At 36.0% G+C, this 20,470-nt stretch overlaps 1 protein-coding gene across 20 annotated transcripts in view; it reads right to left on the reverse strand.

The window, feature by feature from the left end:
• Positions 1-20,470, reverse strand: part of NRXN3 (neurexin 3) — a 1,702,647-nt gene that overhangs the window by 30,813 nt on the left and 1,651,364 nt on the right. For 11 of the 20 annotated variants that reach the window (XR_014260952.1, XM_082451189.1, XM_082451185.1 and 8 more), the window contains one exon: positions 19,038-19,116. The exons of 1 other annotated variant lie outside the window; for it this stretch is intronic. Coding sequence is in view for 17 of the 19 variants with exons in the window: in XM_082451189.1 (XP_082307315.1) it covers positions 19,038-19,116 (79 nt within the window). In the remaining 2 variants the exon portion in view is untranslated. Of the gene's footprint in view, positions 1-19,028; positions 19,117-20,470 lie in introns of all 20 variants that reach the window. 8 more of the 20 variants (XR_014260953.1, XM_082451199.1, XM_082451198.1 and 5 more) reach the window with 1 other exon arrangement.

Genomic DNA, 20,470 nt, shown 5'->3' on the forward strand with positions numbered 1-20,470 from the left:
ATTTTGATAACAGTACTCTGATTTTTTTTTCCCTTGTTCTTAGGAAATACATGCTGAATGATTCAGGGAAAAGGAAATTATTTCTGCAACTTACTCTCAAATGGTTCAGGGGGAAATCTATATGTATCTATCTAAATCCATCCATCTATATGTATCTATCTAAAACATCATAAAATATATGATGTTTTACACACACTCTCAAATGGCTCAGATATATGTGTGTACATGTACATAGACACATATAAATATTTTTTATATACATTCACATACCGAGAGAGAGAATGATAAGCAAATGTGGCAAATGTTAACAATTGGTGAATCTGAGTAAGGGCATAAGGGAGTTTTACGTACTATCCTTATACCTTTTCTCTAACTTATAAATTATTTGAAAATCAGAAGTTAAAAAAAAAATCTCTGAGGAAGTAAGTATACGTATATTTGTGCAATTTTATGTACAAATGACGCATAATCACAATCTAATTAATACACACACGTATGAAGACTTTGGTCAGATTTCCAGTGTGATAAGTGCTGCAGGATCTATAACTCCAATATGAAGTTGATTTTATATCAAAAGAACCATCCATAAAAGTTACTGATCGATGCTTTACTGCAAGTGTATAAAGATAAAAAATATATATATATATGTATGTTTAAAAACCTGGGTTGTCAGTATTTATGATCATGTTTTCCAGAGCCAGCATGATAGAAAAAAAGAAAAAAATCAGTCCTAGACTATTCCTATATAATATCAAATCTATCCACCAAGTAGGTCAGTTTGGGGTAAAATAGCAAAGAGACACACTTGTGCATATGCTGGGTTCTAGAAAAGATAGTTTTCTTGTGTTTATTTAATGAGTAAAATGAAAGTGAAGCGCTTTTCAAATTTCTCAGTTCCATCTATTGAGTAAGCCTTGTGCCTCATGGGGCGGGGGCAGGGGGTGAAGGGAAGGAGGTACTGAAGATTGTTCTTTGAGCATCATTAAAAAATGAAGACTTTCTTAGTGGCTAAGATCCCACCTGGTCCAACATGGTGACTCAGGCTCCTTGAGGCACTACTGAAAGTTTCTGAAATGAAAATAGAACCATGGTGAAGGAAGTGGAGGAAAAAGTCAACATGAATGGCAGCTGATAAGGTGAATGCCTGCTTATCAAGTTCAATAATACAAATCAGCGTTTGTGCAATGCCTGACCCAGAGAGAAGCAGAAAGTAATTTGGAAATTGGAATGACTGTAAAAATACAATAAAGAATTATTTCACCAATCTGTGAAATGGCATTTGGCAGTGGCTCCAGAACAAAACAATTCAGTAAACAAATGAAGTCATGACAAGGGAGGTCATAAGGCAGCCTCTGAATGTGGCAAATGAAAAGTGACATCAGATTTTTTAATGGCTAAAAATACAAATGTTTGCCCCTTAGCAGCACTGCCTGACTTTTCTCGAAACATGGCTTATAAGATCAGTGATAATTTAAGCACATTATCAATTTCCCATTTCAATCTTCTGGACTACATGTAGATGCTATTAAAAAGGAACATTCTTAGAAGTATAAAGCACAGTTTTAAAAAATCAATTATATGTAAATGAAAAAATATTTTCCATGTGATGATAGTCACAATTTTAACTATTTGATGGGCAGCTTCTGATAAATTCACTCACTAACAAAGCCACAAGAGTGAAAGACTTTGTCCCAGAAAACAAAACAGAAATCAAAAAGTCTTAGCAAGCTCTCTCATCTCTTAAATATAAGTGTGGAAATCACTGCTAGTGCTGATATTTAAAACTAGCTGCTTTTATCTTTAAACAACCCTGTTGTTTGAATAGACACGCTCCAGGCATCACATTTGGAACATTTGTTTTACCAGCTGTTTCTAAAAATATGTTCATGATGTAGACCTTTTCTGCCTATCGCCAAAATTGCTTTTGTTCAGGGCTTTTTCCCCCTTCCACAAGGGAAAGGGTAAAGACATGGAAAATAACATCTGCTGAAAGATCTCACAGCTTCAGGGAAGGACTACAGTCATAAGCTTTGCGTGAAAAAAAAAAAAAAAAAAGAACCACCAAAAAACTCCAATAAGCTACATGACTGAAGAGACTGCCACATTCTTTTGGATTAAAGGTAATCAAATATTTTAATTCGTTCATACGATCCTTGTAGCAGCAGTGACAGATGTTCCCTACATGGAAGAGGGTCTCAATTAACCTACAGCTGGCTTAATTTTCTGGCCATCCTATCAAGGGAGAGGGAAGAAGAGGGAGGTAGAGAGAGAGGAATGCAAAGTTTTTAATTACTTCTCTGCAACTGCATTCTTTCATCTATTTATTACATCTAACAAGCATATGTACAGATGAGGAGTGGTCAGGCAGTGAGGATGTACGTGACACCTAAAAGTTGGGTTAAAGAACCAATCATATTCCCAAGTGTCTGTTGAAGACCACTTCACAGCCCATCTGTGTTCCTGGTTTCCAAGCACAGATTTTATACTTTCTGGTAGTGGGTCATTTGCAGGATACCTTGTGCCTACTGCTGCTGTATGACCACCTGGTGTGTCCATGGACCATTTGTCAGCTGATGAACAGGACTGACCCTAGGGAACTGGTGCATGCTCAGCTCTCCAGAGTCCTACACATCATCATCATCATTATCTTTGAATTCCTCTAGCAGCTTTCCTTGCAGGGCTTAAATCATGGACTTAATTCAAACTCATGGGAAAGACAGGATTCATGACTTTTTTCAAATTACGGGTCTGGCAGAGTTCCTATATCTAAATATTCACTAGGGTTCCCTTGTTGGCCTCTTAATATTCTTTTACGTTAAAAAATATATAGAGAGAGAGCCTTTCTTTTTAATTACAAATGTAATACATACTTAACATAGCAATTTTGGAGTATGAATAACGAAATAAAAATCACCCACTGACCACCACCTTATGATAATCACTGTTAAGTCTGTTACTGATAATATAATCCTTATACCAGATGCAAAACACCAACCCCTGATTTCTCAATAAACTTGATGTGCCTTTTTATTAGGCTAAATTAAATATAATACTTTCAATATTTAGATAATAAATTTCATGAAGCAAGAGGTTATTGGTATAGATTGCCCAAGAGACTGAAATGGTGGGAGGAAAGGAGAACTACGGAGACAAATTCAGTAGCTGCCTTTAGTATAGGTCACATCCTTCCTTTTATCTGGGGACTAAGGTTTTGACCTCCTCTTGACACAAAGATGGATCGTGTTATCTCAACTACAGGCTCATTCAGCTCTTCAAAACAGTCCTCTCTACTTTGCAATAAGACTTAAACTGAGAAAAAATTCTAGGTTTAGATTGGAGTCCTTAGAAATTTTGATTTTTCCATAAGTTTTTTTGTTTGCAAACTGATTGTGTCCTTCCAGTAACATGTATTCTAGAATTTTTTTGAAATCTCCCATTCTACTTTGTGCCTTTAATCTATGTTTTTGTACTGAAATTCAAAAACTCTCTTATACTTAATATCTAAGTGACCTATGCCTGGAATAATAACTTCCTGGGGTCTCAGTGAAATAAACAGCTTGGTCTTAAGATCATTTAGTTCATAAAAAAATTTTAGACTTAGAAAGGTTTTCAGTTTTCAAAATCTACTAAATCTAGCTGCGGCAACATAGATAACACCTTTAAATCTCTTTAAAGGTTTCTGGTTTCGGGAGGCTGGTTTATTTGTTTTCAGAGACAAGTAAAACATAAAAGAAAAATCTATGGGGAATGACTAACATCTAGTTGCCAACTTTTAATCAGTTAAAGATGCTACAAACAGTAACAAAACACTATTTTCGTAAAAGACGTTGATTTTAACCATCAAGAACCACCCCCCCCCCAGACACAAGATATAATCTCAGAATATAGGGCAGTTCTGTAAATTTAACTTTGTGGAAACTCACTATATTGTCCTTACTTTTCTCATTTCACCATGGATCAGTGAAGGTTTTGGCATAGCTACACACTAGTTTTGCTTTTGAGCTTGGGAATCACTGCTGTCATTTGCCTAATAATCTGTCCTCCATGTAGGAAGGTGATGTCACTGACCACGCATCTCTGACGCATACATTTGTTGAGTGTGTACCACGAGCTACGGAAACGAATTGCTTCACCATGTGTCCATAATCTCCTAGTTGGTCCCCTAGCGACCAATAGAGAGTTGTAGATTTGACCCCTAAATGGGTCAATAAATATACTGTCTTGTGTGGCAACAATGTCCAGTGGAAAGAAGATGACCAATTTCCACACATTTCTTCTGAATTCTCTGTTGAATGCTCTCTCAGTTTAAAATAAAAAGCTCTGGGCTCTTTAAAAAAAAACGTTGATACACAGTATCAGCAAAACAGCATGGATTGTGGATTTAGGACACTCGGGATTTAATTCCAACCCTAATAGAAACTAATTCAGTGACCTTGAACAAATCAATTTACCTATGTAGGTTTTACTTTTGTCACCTAAAACAAAATCATTACAATGAACTCAAAAGTTCTTCAAGCATATACTCTTAAGAGTTACGTAAACTTTAAGATTATAATTTTAAAAAATTCAAAAAAGGCCTTTAGCTTTACGGGAGCTTAAAAGAGGAATTGCTATGTTTAATTCGATACTCAAGGTCACCAAGTGATATCTTAACCAGAGATCTTACTAAGAGCACATTCTTCAAACTTGATGAAGCGGTTAGATCTAAAGGAATTTAAAAAATAGAATTAAAAAAAATAAAATTAAAAACACTGTGTATCTAGGGAACTCTACTCAGTACTCTGCAATGGCTTATACGGGAAAAGAATCTAAAAAAAGAGTGGATATATGTATATGTATAACTGATTCACTTTGCTGTACATCTGAGGCTAACATAACATTGTAAATCAACTATACTCCAATAAAAATTGAAAAAAAAAACCCACACTGTGCGTCTCTCATTGTTGAAACTTGCTTGACTTTCATAGGGTTTGTTTTTATTTTAATGTTTTAAAAATATTTAATTTGAATGCTATTAAATGAGGGTGTGTTCTCCCTGGTTGATGAGTTCTCACTATTGCAGATGTGTCATCTGTTGTGTCACCTGTGTCATCCTTGTCTATTTCATCTCATCACATTACACGGCTGGCCCCTGGGGACTGAGTTTGCCCATTTGCTTTTATAGGGAAAGCTAGCAATAACTAAGTGTAAATAAATAAAGAAATAAACAAGCAAACAAACAAGCAAATAAGCAAGTGAATAAACCAACCAACCACATAGGAAAATACCAGGCTATTGCAAGCATAAAGGGAGAAGAAGATGGAGACTTTATTGCATTTTGCTATGTCCCTATCAGGTCATCAATAGTGCTTAATTTACCCTTGTTTTACTCTTGTTTTCTATTATCCCTTTGATCTCAGAGGCTTTTAAAACACTAATTCTAAATTATGTTGTTTTAAAAGTCAACCCGTGTACCTCCTGCCCCCAAAGTCCCTCCTAATGGCTCCATCTTTCTTCCTTTCCTGCATCATCTCTGCATTTCTCTTTTTGCTTTCTTTTTGAGTCATAGTTCAGAACTTCACAACTCCAGGCACAATACCACAACAAGGGGACTTGCTAATGGAGAAAGCTCATAATGTCATTACTTAGCATTCTGGCTTCCAAAAGTTAATGCTATGCTCCCTCTGGGGTTGGTATACATTAGGATCTGGTTTCATAGTTTACTTGATGTTGTTCTTATACGAGTCTTGTATTTCTTCTCTGCAGATTTCTAATGTTAAAGATGCTAAAGGGACTAAGCATTAATTTATGGAGTCAAATCCTAAAGTAACAAACACCACTTCTGCAATAACGCTAAATGTGGCTTTGTACCTGTATTTTCATAGGCTGCTCCTGTCTAATCTGTTGCCAGGTGGTAGAACACATTCTTCTCCTCAGGATATTGGATGCTCCATCCTGCACCCTATGGGATAATCCTTTGCCTCCGACATTCAGAGGACTAAGCTATAAATAAATGCTTCTGCCTGCAATGCAGGAAGGAGTCCTATATATTGTGCCCCTTCAATTCTGTTCTCCTCATTCACTGCCTGTGTCACCAAGAATGTTTTTCTCACTTTCCCCACAAAACTTATAAAGCGACAAATCAAAAAGTACAGGAAAAGAGGGGGTTCTCAGCAGGTTGCAAATATCATATCTCAGTCATTCAGACATTTGTCAGCTCAATAACTCACAGTCAAGGCTTGGGGAAGAATTACTGGGATGTGACACTGTATGTGGGCTGGAGTTCAAAGAAACTACTGCCGAAGAGGTCTGAAAGCAGGGAGGATGCAGCCCACACCCCAGCGGAGGCACAGAGTACAAAAGACAGATGTGCAAAAGGAAGGGCAAAAAATCAAGCACCTACAAAAAAGGCAGTGTACACGCTGTGGGGAGGGGACCCTGGTTTTGTAAGTTTGCTTGTTTTTCTTTTTTTTATCAAATTTCATATATGAGATAATGCGCATATTCAAATATTCAAAACAATGGTGAGAAATGAGCGTCCAGTGTCTTTCCACATCCTATGTGGTCTCACGTGCTTAGTGGGGAACTCAACAAATGTTTATTAAGATTGACTATAAAATGGGCAAGAAGGATTCATCTTTTAAAAAAGAGAAAATGACCACAAATTCCTAACCTATCAGATTTCTCTAGATCAGGGGTCAGTAGACTACCGAAATCCAGCTTGATGCCTGCTTTCTAAAATCAATCACAGCCATAATCATTCATTTATGTATCGTCTACGGCTGCCTTTGTGCTACAACAACAGAGTTGAGTAGTTATGACAGGGACTGTGAGACTCCCAAAGTCTAGAGTGTTTAGTCTCTGGCTCTTTATTGGCTTTTGCTCTGAGTGATCAGTCTGAAAAATTTGAATACTTAGCAATATACTATTGCCATGATCTTTTAGTAAAACGGGGGTATCTGCTTCAAAGCTAAGATGAAAGCAGAATTCGACAACAGAGGGTCCTCAAGCATTTTCAACTCTATGGATTTCCCAGTTTAGGCTTCCGGATTGGTCAGGATGGATGTAATTTGTAATGAGACCCTCAGATGCTTAAGCAAGTTATACTTTCCTTGGAAAGAGTCTAATAAAAGCAAACCCAGCTTTAAAAAGGTACTTTCTATTTCATTGTGAATTTTAGTTCTTAATAAATCCTTTAAGATTCTTTTCTTGCATAGAAAATTCAAGGGCCCAGAAAAGGTTTGGGGTTTTGTTTGTTTGTTTTGATTTTTCCTTTTTTATAGTTTGAGACATATAATGCAAGGAAGTGAGAAAAATGAAAGAGAAGATAAACACATGAGTAGGAATTTAAGAAATGTCAAGAGTACACATGTGTCAGAAAGGGGCTAAGGCAAGAAATGCATCCTCTCAGGTACATATTCACTTCTTTTGTTGCTGCCTATTAGCTGTAACATCTAAAACACTGTGTTCAAAGAACAGAATTATCTCAGAAATGAAGAAAATTCAGCATCTCATCAGCTCTCACTACGAGCCTCTATTCTTAGAATCCTAACATCAGTTAAAGGTGGCTGTTACCTGATCATATGTTCTAAACAGGCCTGCTGACGAGCAGTGAGCTAGAAGCCCCCAGTGCACAATTACACAGGTGACATCAAGAGGGACTAACCTCACATAAGTGATGGTTTTCATCCTGAATACTGGAACCATTCCACCTTGCAGGAAGCCACAGTAAGTTGTTTAAATCACAGCTGTTTGGATAAATCATAGCTAAACAATTTCATAACCCCTATCAACCAAGGTTTTCAAAGCCTTTCAGATACACAGTAATTAATCCATCTAACAAGTATTTCCCAATCATTTAATATACTCAATACACAAACCTTCTTTCATTATTATCAAAGAGGTAGGTAGCTAGTTATATATATGGGTCAACGGAGAATACTACATAATAAGAGACTGTATAACATAGTGATTCCTGTGTGGGCTCAGGGCCCCACTGTCTTGGGTTCAAATCCCATTTCTCCTACTTCCTTGCTGTGTGACCTTGGGACCATCCGTTTGGCTCCTCTGTGCCTCAGTTTACTCATCTTTAAAATGGAGATGATGATAAAGCCCCTCAGGGGATTGTTATGAGGATTAAGGGAGTTAACAATGTAACGTATTTAGAACTATAGCTGCATATAGTAAATGCTCAATGAATATTTACTGAATGAAGGAACAAAGATGTAGCAGTGGAAAACTTACAGATGAAGGCCTAGAAATCACTTCAAGGGGTTTTATTCAATATTATGTGTGCTGTCACTGAAAGCGGACCACAGGGGCAGCTAAAGCTGACATTAAATCAAAGTAAAATATTGTACCATCAGCAACTCAGTCAGAGACTGTATCTTGTCAAAGTAGAAGGGCAAGATCCACACTTTCCTTCTTAATTCCCAGATTTCTCAAACTCTTTCACAAAGCAATGATTAAGTATCTAACAGTAAAATTATTTTTTTAAGTTGCAGTCATTTTCTGCAATACAAAGGTTCTCATGCTGTTTTAAGTATTAATATACTAGTTTTATGGGAAAATGTGGAAGTAAAGGGCACTGATATACTTCACTGTGAAGTTGGTTAATTAACGTGCATCAAGTAAATGAACTAAATAAAGTTCATTAAGTTTTAAAAGTTACAAAAACATAACAACTGAGTAATGGAATCATGCTGAATATTATAATTATGTGCTAAGAAATGCAGCTATTATAGTCTTTCCAAAGCTCGAGAAACAAAATTTGGAAACCTAAGAAATATCCTGTTCATCTTCATGTTACTAAGGGAGGAATTTTTGGCAACTCTATTTCGAGGAAACAAAATTAGTGAAAGCTCCACAAACGAGCATGTCATAGTTCTAAAATGCAGTGCTCTGATAAGTGTTTAAGCCCAATCCTCCGTGCACACTGCAGTAGAAATAAGAGTTATCTATTTTCAAACAGATTTGGGTTTGAACCTTACCTCTGCCACTATGTACAGGCATGTGACCTTGGAAAAGCAAACTTTTGAGTCCTGATTTTCTCAATTGTAAGATGGCCACAATAGTTTCTACATCATAATAACTGAAAATGAGATTTAAATAAAATACCATGTTTGAATGCACCCAGCACAGTGTAGCACCTTGGCCAGTGACATGCCAGAGCTAGTTCATGATAGCTGACTGCTACATTTTCAGGAATTTTCCAAGTTGGTTGTTAAACATAGCCATTATCAAAGCTCTCTCTCTCTCTCTCTCTCTCTCTCTCTCTCTCTATATATATATATATATATATACACACACATATATGAATACATTCTATTAAAAACAAAGGTAATAAAAGCTTAAAACTCAAGTTCATTGATATCCATAGTATCTGTATGGTGAAAAAAGTGTATAATCGTGTGCTCATGAGCATTACCTCCCAATTCTGAGTTTAATATTGTCATATCTGTGGCTTGAGATCAGCCACAGAGGGAATATTTTATACTATAGAAAGTGTCACACACTACAGATTAAGGCTGTGTGTGTTTATGTGTGTGCTGGTTCTTATCATTTACCAGCAAGCTACTATACCTGACTCATCAGGAATATCCCCTCCCTCCTCCAGCTTTCCCTCCCTCCTCCCTTATCTGCCCCCTCTCTCTTCCTCCTTCACTCTCTCCCTCCCTTCCTTCATTATGAAGTTCTTAGTCCATAGACCCCACAAGTTTCCTCTTCCTGTGCCCTTCCCCTGTGCCCTTAAGGAGAGCAAAGGGCTACACTGACATGACTGAAACATCTCATCTTAAAACCATCTGCCTTGAAACGCTTTCTCTTCTCCAGGTTAAAAATATGGACTTTTTAATCTTAAGATCCTATTTCAAAAATCAATCTATCAATTCATTTCAGACCTATTTTATACTCTCTTGTCCAACCTTTATGGATAAGGAGGTTGAATTTGTTACAAAAATTCATTTTCATACTATAAGTATCAGACAAACCAAATCATTCCAAGTTATGTGGCAAATTTCCTCGGTAATCACAGTATAATCCAGCATCTGAATAATTAACTGGGCACTGTCTTCCACCTTTGTCTCAAGAAATTCAGACTCAATTCTCAGAACTAAAGTTACTGTGTATGTCTTATTCTTTGAAAAGAGAAAAAAAAAAAAAGAATTTAGGTCTAAGTCAAAGTGTTGGCTCTCTAATGCTTCCATGAATTAAAAAATAAAATAAAATATGTATCATTTGACTGAGAAAGATCAAAAGATAATCTTACCTTGAAATATGCATGAGGTAGAACCAGTGAGTTAAAAAGCTTTTTTTTTCTTTTTCCTTTCCCTTGCCAAACACATTTATAGTTTAGGTTAAAATACATAAACAAATAAATTTTATAATAAGACACATTCATATTTCCACAAATTCCTCACCAGTTCAGGAACAGACACTGCTCTATATAGCAGAAATGATGGTGTTCCTCACTAACGTCTTCCGAAAAAATTTTCTGTTGATCTGTTCCTGAAGAAAACGTCTAACTAGAAGATTGATAATCTATGGGAAAACTCCTTGGAAATTAGCTCTTACATGAGATCCCTTTAGCAGTAAGCCCATTTAATCATGCCAAAGAAATCAACAAGGGTTTCTCATTGTTGTTGATGGGGAGCTTGTTTAGTTATTATCATTAGTAATTTCCCACTGTAAGTTTTGCCTCCTTAGCCAGGTAAGAAGTGCAACTTATGACCTCCAGATGCAAACCAGTTATCAGCCTTACAATTCGACTGAAAATTTGTTTTGCTCCTTTGTGAAGTTCCCTAAGGGTAAGGTTAAAAAGAGAAACAATAGGGGAGTGAGAAATAAAGGGAGAGGATTTCAAACCACATATTACAAACAGAGAACAGAATCACAGAACGACACCAAGACAGTGGACTCCAAGACAAGATGGCAAGACAGATGTGCCAGACGAAACCCATGCTTGACTGCTGTACCAAGGAAAGCAAGCACAAGAACAAAACCACACGGAGATGCTGCGAGGGCAGCTCTTGGGGCTGCCGTGGTCCCATGGAAATAATAATAAAGATGAGAACCCGTGAAATTATAACTACAAAAGAAAGTTATCCCCACGACTCATACACTGGACTTGCTGGGTTAGCCTGGATGTATCACTTGGATGAAACACGAGGTGGCGTTATTATAGCCCATGCACTGGTGATGGAGGCCATGGTTAGTTGATTCGCTATAAAACTCTCACTGCATGCCACACAATGATCCTGGGCTCGTCCAGAAATAAAAGATACAACAAATCGTCTATATCTGCAATAAAATTCTTTTTATGCCATCTGAAATTTGGGGAGAGGGATGTGCTTCTCTGTTCTTTCTGCATGCTTTTCTTTTATTACTATTATTTTTTTCTGGCTCATTTGTCCTTTTTTTCAAAGAAATGCATTGTCATAAAGGGGAGAGAGTAAAGTGGCCTGTGCAGATATAAGGAAAAATAAAAAGGGGAAAGGAGAAAATGTAAATTAAAAATATATAGGAGGAAGAAGAGGAAAACAAAGTACTTCATTCGTTTGTACACAACTTTCTTGGATTTTGTTGGTGTTTGTTTTGTTTTGAGCATAAATGCTGGAGGGATATGCTGAAGGGGGAGAAATTTGAGATTAGGATGGCAAGAAAAGATTTTTTTGCCTTGGTTGATCTGTATATCTATATATCTCTCAGTATTTAAAAAATAATGACTCAAAAAAGTATAGCAATGAGTTTAAGATAGCCATAATGACCAAAATACTAAATATGAATCAAAACAAAATAAACTGAACCACCAAAAATTCATGCGGCACAAGATGAGGTGAAACAACAGAAAATGTTCTTCAAATATATACAAAGTATATATCTATTTATATATATATACACAGGAATGTGTGTATATGGATAGATATATCTGTATAATTTTTTCTCTCTACCCCTCCCAAGGATAATTGAGTTATGGAATCATCATTATAATTATGATAAAGAAAAAAACAAAGCCTAAAGAAAAGTTAACATGCTTTTCCACCAAGTTAAAACAGTATCATGCATGTCTATGTTGGCTGATGTAAGAATGATGGTATGAATTTCTGTGTAAACACATGGCTGATGGCAGGGGCTGTTGTTAATCTCTGTTTACATTATTCTAATATCATTTATACTGTGTCTATATATATATGGAACAATAGGCTCTACATATTTAGTATACACACATACATAAATATATATATGTACACACAGTATATATATTGGGGCTTATGGGAGAAAAAATACAGAACAAAAAGAATAAAAGAAAACACATAAAAACCTCCTTTTAAAACCCAATCCCTCTTTATTTATTAATTTTTCTCGGGTGCGGGGACTTGCTTAATGATTTCATTAAGCTCACTCCTTAACAACTACTTGCACTGGCATTTGAAATCAGGAAGTTCTCATGGCATTGGAAATCAGGAAGTCTGGCTTGAAATTCTCCCTTCAACACGCCCATCCTTAACCTATTACCTAAGAAGCCCTGGCCCTAGGCCATACTGTATATGTGCAGTACTAATTTTTCAACCATAACGAATCAGAAATTCTGTGTTCCCAAACTAAGATACAGAAGAATGCTCCTTGGGGTTAACTGATTCTTCCACTGGGTGGTTTTTCTTGCCTGTCCTTGGATGGGGTATGCTAATTGCTGAATTAGAGACCTCTCCTTTGAGTTCTGATAATATTCTAGGCATTTCCATTCATTGTCTACATTGTTTCTTCCCTTCTTATCCCTCCTTTCCTTTTATTCCCCTTATTTTTGTATCTGTCTTCCCTAATAGACTATGAACTCCTGGAAGGAGTCTCATCTTGTTTTTAATTTCCTAGAACCTACTCCAGTGTTTATACATAGGAGTCACTAAAAACTGTTGCATAAATAAGTGATTTATTAAACTTTCAACTGGAAGTGTATATACTTACACACTGATCTTATTGATTCCCTCTCCTTCCCAACATCACCAAAAAATCTTGGGTAATGGAGATGAATAGAATTTTTTTCATTTTTGTCACTTTTGTTATTAGATTTGTTGTTCTGGTTATAAAATCTATGATAATGATCGACCCATGAACACATTTTATGCACACCATGCCTGCACTATCAATGGCCTAATAGTTAATTAGCTGACTTTTCTATACTTATATTTCTATCCTTATTCTAATTTTCAAAGCATTTTATCATTAGGGATTTAAAGGCCACATATTTGCTCCAGTCACTTAAAAATTAGCTTGGGCTGGGGTGGAGGTGGGTTATAAAAAAGTGATGCAACTTATCACTGAGTGGGTTAATGAATGAATATAGAAACTATACCATTAAATTAGGAACATTATAACCCATGAATGTACTCTATTAATTTATAAATCAGTGAAGGAAATTCAAAAATTGGTAGGATTTAGCCTAGACCTAAATATGTGAACAGCTGTTTGTTTTGTGTACATTGAACATGTATTAGCGCTCAAATGTAAAAATTACTCATGTCCACAGATAATAATGATTAATTAAATTAATGAAATTTACATCTACTTACATCCTTCTTTCCGAAGCTAAAACAGATCTCAGATTACTTCTATTATACCTTTATTCAAAGTGTTTTTAGGTGGACCCTAAAATTCAAGGTGAATCCCGGACACTGTGACTCAGACATTCCTATGGCATTTCATTTAGGCATTTACTATTCAACTATACACTGAATAGTTACTTGACTGATGATTATTTAAACATGATTCTATTTACCAATCATGAGTTTCCATGTGGAAAAATCTTTCTAAAATTAAATAAAAATCTATTTATTTGTAATAAAAATATACAAGTTGCTAACTTCAAGTTTGCTGGAGACACGAATGACAAAATGCATTTCTATAAACTCTTAAGATTAGCAACATCATATTTAAGGTCGATAATTGCACACATTATTTTTCATCTATGGATTCTGAAAAATAAAGCTCTCTTTCTTCCTATCCTTTATTAGAAAATTATTATTGTCTTAACACTTCAGCTGCGTCCTCCACAATGTTCCAGCAAATAAAAACTCTAAGGATTTGCTGAGCTTTTAACAATTCCGTGCCAGATTTTCATATTATAAATACTTTACTGAGGCATCTCAAACTGATAAAGACTAAGAACCCAGTTCTACCTGGAGAACATAAATAGGGATAAGCTCTTGGTGTTTTGCCAAATTTAAATTTCACCATAATGGGTTGGGTATTATGTTAGTGTGAGTAACAAAGAGGAGCAAAGTAGCAATAACACCAAATGCAAATGTGAGGACTGTAGATTTGAGAAGTAAAAATACATCTGAGAATCACTCTGGGAATAGTAATTATTTTGTGATCTCAGATTACTGCCATTAGTTTAAACATCTCCCTCAGTCCAACCATTGTAAGTTGTTTAACACAGTCCTATTGATAGATGGATGTGTTTCATCTTTACTTCCTTTTACTGTCTGCCCTCTGGTGCAAGTGCTGTCCCTTGAGATTTGATCAAAGGACACTTAACAAAAGTGGAGGCAAAAAAACCCAGCTAATTGACAACCAGAAAAATGTATCCCTAGATAATGGCTGGATGAATCAATATAGTTGTTAATTACTGCCATGCCCATTTCTCAGGTGCAAAAGGCATTTCTTTTTTCATGTTTTTCCTCTGCTCTGTGAACCCTGCCCCCAGGATTTTTAGAATCTTAAGACTATAAACCACATAAAATTCAGACAATTGATAATTTTTAATTATACAGAAGCGAATCTGACAATACATTAGTTTGGATGTTATTTTTTTTTTCTGAAAGATGGAGACACTGGGCATAGGAGTTGGGGGGAGGGAGAGAGAAGGAATGAAAAGTGAATTTAATCCCTTTATCTGTATTTCAAAATCCATCCCCACATTTTAGATCATGAAGGTGAATTTACTAAAGACCTTAATTTTTATTTGGCTTCCACAATCTCATGAGAGAATCCCATTTCCTAGTGGTTATTTGAATCCTGTCCAGCTTGTCTGTTTATTGTGGTTGTTGTTGCTGATTACAAAGAGGTAAGAAGGACAATGAAATATGCATTTACTGCACAATTTAACATCAATAGAAGTGTAGTTGGGAAGAAAAGGGTTTATATGCAAAGACATAAATCTAAACTACCAAATAGACACCTCCTTCTTTTGTAGGGGACACAATCAATGTTTACAAATTAGGAAAGTTAAAATCCTGACTCTGAACTTTATGTACTTGAACAGTTATTCAAATATTCTTCTGAATATATTTATTTGATACAGATGGATTCATTATGATTTTGTAGTTCACAATTTCAATTCTGGGTTCTCAAAGCAAATGTCCAGAAAATGCAACTCACTATAAAATGATCTAGTTCCCAGCTAAAGAAGGGACAGGGTAAGGTAGAGAATTATTTTTGCTAAAGAAACATGGATTTTGTTAGGGCGATACTTACTTGTAAGAAATCATATATTTTAAAATAATTCAACAGGTTTTATTTAGATGTTTAAAGGGAGATGAAGTGAGAGGTATGAAAAATCTCCAATTTTAATTTAAGATTATGAGGTATTTTGAGAGTCATACAAATTCAGTCAACAAATACTAATTGAGCTTTCACTCTGTGCCTTGCTCTCATGATTTAGGCTTTTTTAAAAAACTCATTTACATATGTTCCAGCAAAAATATACAGAGAAAACTTGAAATCCATTGGATGTAAAATGTTTCTAAACTATCATTAACCACACTCTAAAAAAATTTAAGTTGTCCTTAAAGAACTAAGCTACACGACTAAGCTACACCAAACCAAGGTGATCCCTAAATGCCAAAGTGGGTTGTGAGTATAAAAGTCATTTGCTTACATCTGACTCAAAACCAGCAGCTTTGAAACCCAAAGAAATATCATTTTATTTAAAACTTGATGCCCACATGAACACAAAAGTTGCTGAATATAACATATACTAAAGTTATGAAAAGTTTATACAAACTTATGAAAAGCAAGAGCTTCTAGTGGACCTAAATTAATCGGGAAAGAACCCGTAGACGTTAAATACCTTATTACTGAGACAGCCTAGAAAATCATAAATTTGCTAACAAAGTAAGAGAAGATAAGGTAATTTCAAGTAAGATAGAACAAGATTAGCCAAATTTAGTGTATTTCCAGCAAACATCAGGCCTGGAAAAGAGTAAAATTTTAGAAACTGAGGTAGTGAATTAGAATGTTCAAACTTAGAATTTTAATCTCAATATTCACACAGAATCTCAGGATTAACAGTTTATGTCAAAGTTATGTAAATGTCACCATTGTCCACTGCTGCATGGGCAACGGAAGACTTCTCTTTAGGCAGTGTGAAACTTAGCCCCAGCAGCAACTGGTTTGATGGTTCTGATTTTTAATCTGTAATATTTCTGGAAAATCTTAAGGCTATAGAGATATTTCTCATACAATGCAAAAAAGGACTTGATAGCTCTAAGCATGTAATCTTCATCAGTATTAATCAGGTTCCCAGGGCAAAACCTCTGCATCAATAGGTATATCTATCTCCTTCCTGCATTAAATATGCCTCTGACATATTTCCCTGTGCATCTGAATCACTTAACAGGAATACGTTATGGAGTAAATTTAGAAAGAAGAAATGCTCATTCTTCAAATGTGATGAGTTAAATAATCCCAGGCAGAGGGGATCAATATCAGCCTCTTAGAGCTACATGTTAGCTCCTTCGGAGTGGGCATTCTGTCACCTGCTTTATTTATATATTCCCTCCCATACTCCCTTGCAGAACACAACAGATTGTTTTAAAAACTGTTTTTATTCCCCCACCCGCCCCATGTAATTATATCACTCAAGAAATGCTGGCATTGAATTTCTGTCCTCTGCTTTTGAATCAGATGAAACACCTGTGCAGTCACTAAAAAGCAAATGGACTTAGTCTGGGGCTTTTCAAGTTTGGGCCTGTTTATGTTCAATACCAAATGGTAACATATACCCACAACCTGGGGAGCCATAGACCTTGTGAATCAGAGATCTAGAAAAGCCCTCTGTCTTCTTATGGAGGTTGCTATGGAGATGACGGTGTGTAGAAGGGGGAGGTAGTAGGGGAAGACAGTGGTGATAATTGAGAATGATCAAGCCTAGATTTTTATAAGAAGACTTAATATCCAGAGATTTGACAAACATTGTTACATATATGCAGATATCACTGCTATGAAAGCAAGAAAACCAGAGAAAGGATACACAGAGAATCCAAATTGAAATCTAGGTATCTTAAATTATTGCGGACAAAATCAGTGAATTTAACATGTATCTTGGAGATCATGCCCTATTCATATCTGAATCCTTAATATGTAGCACATACCTAACATACACAACTGACCCTCAAAAAATATTTGTTGAACTGAATTCTGTTGGAGAGGTAAGTTAGATAATAAAGTTCCATATTCTATTTTCCAACATCTCATTTGTGCAAACTATTAGAAAAGGAAGGATTCAAATCTAGAGACACACTGTATCCTGCCTGAGGGCTCAGAAATATTTATTAAATGAATGAATAAATGAATTAATTAACTAATGAAAATTTGTTGCCCAACGTTCTGGTATAGATTAGACGTATCTTCCCTTTAGAGTTAAAACTTCACTTAGAACACTGAGATTATGACCCAATAATCTGAAAAAAAATCTGACCAGCCAGGTCACAGTTACTTTCCTCCCACACAACTGAGCTTCCAAAGGAACAGATCACACTCTAGAATGGAAAGGCCCTGCATATTATTGACATGTCCCTATGTAACGCTAAGAACAGGAACCCACAGAACTTCCTGGATCCAAAGCCATTTGCAAGATACCAAGCAGTCAGGCTTCCACAAAATCTGAAAATTGTAAATAATTTTAGGGTAACAAATGGAAGATTTTCACTTTTGTTATACTAATTTGTTTAATGAATCTTAAATTTCTCTAGAATTAACAAAGGAAATGTTTAAGGGCTCTCCTTTATTTTTAAAGAAAAGGAAAAAAAATTAAAGCAACCCAAAGAATCAACTAGAAAATTCTATTTATCTCTCTTAGCCTTTACAGAAATAAGATCCTAACCCAACTCCAGCTTTTAACTCTATTAAACATACACAGAAATTCGATGATATCTGTTCTCTATTTTATATATATATGCATATATATAAATATTTAACTTATAGCAAGTCTCAAAACAGACGACTTGGGAAAGTTGATAGGAAATAATCAGGGACTGCAGTTGCCTGCTGGACATTATATCATATATAGCTCACTATAAAGAAAGACCATAAAACATCAAAATGTATCTGGGTGCAAATGGGGAAAACACTGAAGCTTCTAATTGCCAAAGTCCTCTCAACTTCAGCACAGTAGATACATTTCGAAGCATCTCAGCCGTTGACATGGCATGGTTCTGTCCTAATTTTGTGTTTACTACGTTATATTGCTGCACAAATTCTCTAAACACACAATGAACAAAATTAGTATAAATATAATACCATGCTAACTGCTGTTGAAATCCCATGGAAAAAAAAATTTTTTTGGTTGTTTGGTTTTGGTTTTTGATTTTGTTTTGTTTGCCCCTGAGAGTCAGAACAGTTCATGAGGTTTACATGATGTTTATGGCCCCACTTTGGCTTTATGTTTTTTTGACGTCAATCCAATATAGAAGTCTTCACGTCCCCACCCCCTGTCAATTTCGTAGCTGCCACCGGCTGCTATACATTTGCTGTTTTGGTGGTTAATCTGGGTGTCTGATTGCTCCAAGTTATGTCTTATGGACTTTTCTTTAGCTAGTCAAGGAAGTGACTTTAAATTTCCCTGGGATCTTATGGCTCCTTCCATGGGATTTGATGCTTTCGATTATATATTGATATTTATATATGTATGTACATACATATATAGATACAGGAAATACACACATTAACACACTATAATATATATATATATATATAAAACACATGTATATTCACATATACGTATGTATTGGTTTTTGCAAATGAAAAAATAAAGCAAGCAAAACAAGACTGACCTAACCTACCTGTACTCGGCTCACATTCAACGAAGTCTTCGTCATCACTTGAACATTCAGCAGATGAAACAAGGTCATCTGATGTTGGCTGCACATGTCACAGAAAACATAATGAGGTAGGGGGAAGAGAGAGGAGAGAGAGAGAGATAAGGAAACCAATGAACAAAAGCATGAAAGACTTATCACTGTGTCCTGCCTCCATCATCATTGCTGTCTCTCTTCTCTAAAGAGGGTATGCTGTAGGGTAGAGAATTTTAACTCCTGTGTAGCTTTGAATGGCTCTGGGTCCAGACAGTCTGTGTGGGTCTATGTAAAGCTGAGTGACCCAAGGTGGTTTGAGGAGGCTCAAGCCTATCCTGTCCCTGTAGATCACATTGTGCAGCCTGACTCTATCCTGACTTTAATTTCAATTTTGAGAATCAGAAGGGCAGGAGAAGGGCGATTGCAAATGGAGGCAATACAAGGGAGCAAGCCAGCACAGAACTACACTGCAGCTTGGAGAGGGTTTCAATACATATGGTGTGCAGTCTCAAGTGTATGATTTGGTGGTCGTGAATCTATAGGCTGGCATAATTAATGAACACTGTGGAATGCAGTCTGTTTGGGAATAGCATAATGGCTTCTCTCACTATCAGCGATTCTTCATGTAATTGCTGCAGTTCGTTGAATTAGTAACGTTGACCAGCAGACAGATACTACAAGACAGCCTCTGGACACAGGTAAGGCTGTTTCTGAAGACAGCAGAAAAAATTTTGATTGCGACAAAAGTAATTCAATTTGAGACAATTGTTTTTTTCTATTGAATCCTGCAGAAATTCCCCAATGCCAGGGAATCTGCTGCTGCAAGAAATATAGGGGACTGTGGGTGTGGGCAGTAAGAAGGCCCCTTGCTACACAGTAGACGAGAAAAGTACTTTCTGTACCTGGTACATTCTACATGCACAATAAATACTCTTTCAATCATTCCATCAATTATTAAGCGACAGATCTTGTCTAAAAACCAAACTTTTGTCCTACTCTGTGCATAAGAGTACTCAATATATAGCAGTTGTTCAACAAATGCTCATTGATTTCTCCTTCCTGATGTTAATAATATTAACTGACTTGCCGGTCTTATTATTCCCAAAGCATTGAAGCCTGAATCCATATTCAAGAGGAAAAGCAATTACAAGTCAGATGCTGTGCTAGACATGTATATATGCTTATTAGTTGTAGTTATTACTAATTAATTAGATACAATTCTCACAATGATCCTTTGGGAAAGGGATAATTACTACACTTTTAAAGGGAACTGAAGTTCAGAGAGGTTAAGCAAGTTGCTAAAGGACCCGCAGCTAGTAAAAAAACAAAGTGAAGATTTGAATAGATACATCTTAGTCAAAGTCTGCTTATGTAGCTCCCATAGGCTTCTTTATACCCCTTCTTACACGATGTTATGCACT

The sequence above is a fragment of the Balaenoptera physalus genome (genome assembly GCF_965194825.1).
Source record: "Balaenoptera physalus genome assembly, chromosome: 2".
NCBI classification, from domain to species: Eukaryota; Metazoa; Chordata; class Mammalia; order Artiodactyla; family Balaenopteridae; genus Balaenoptera; species Balaenoptera physalus.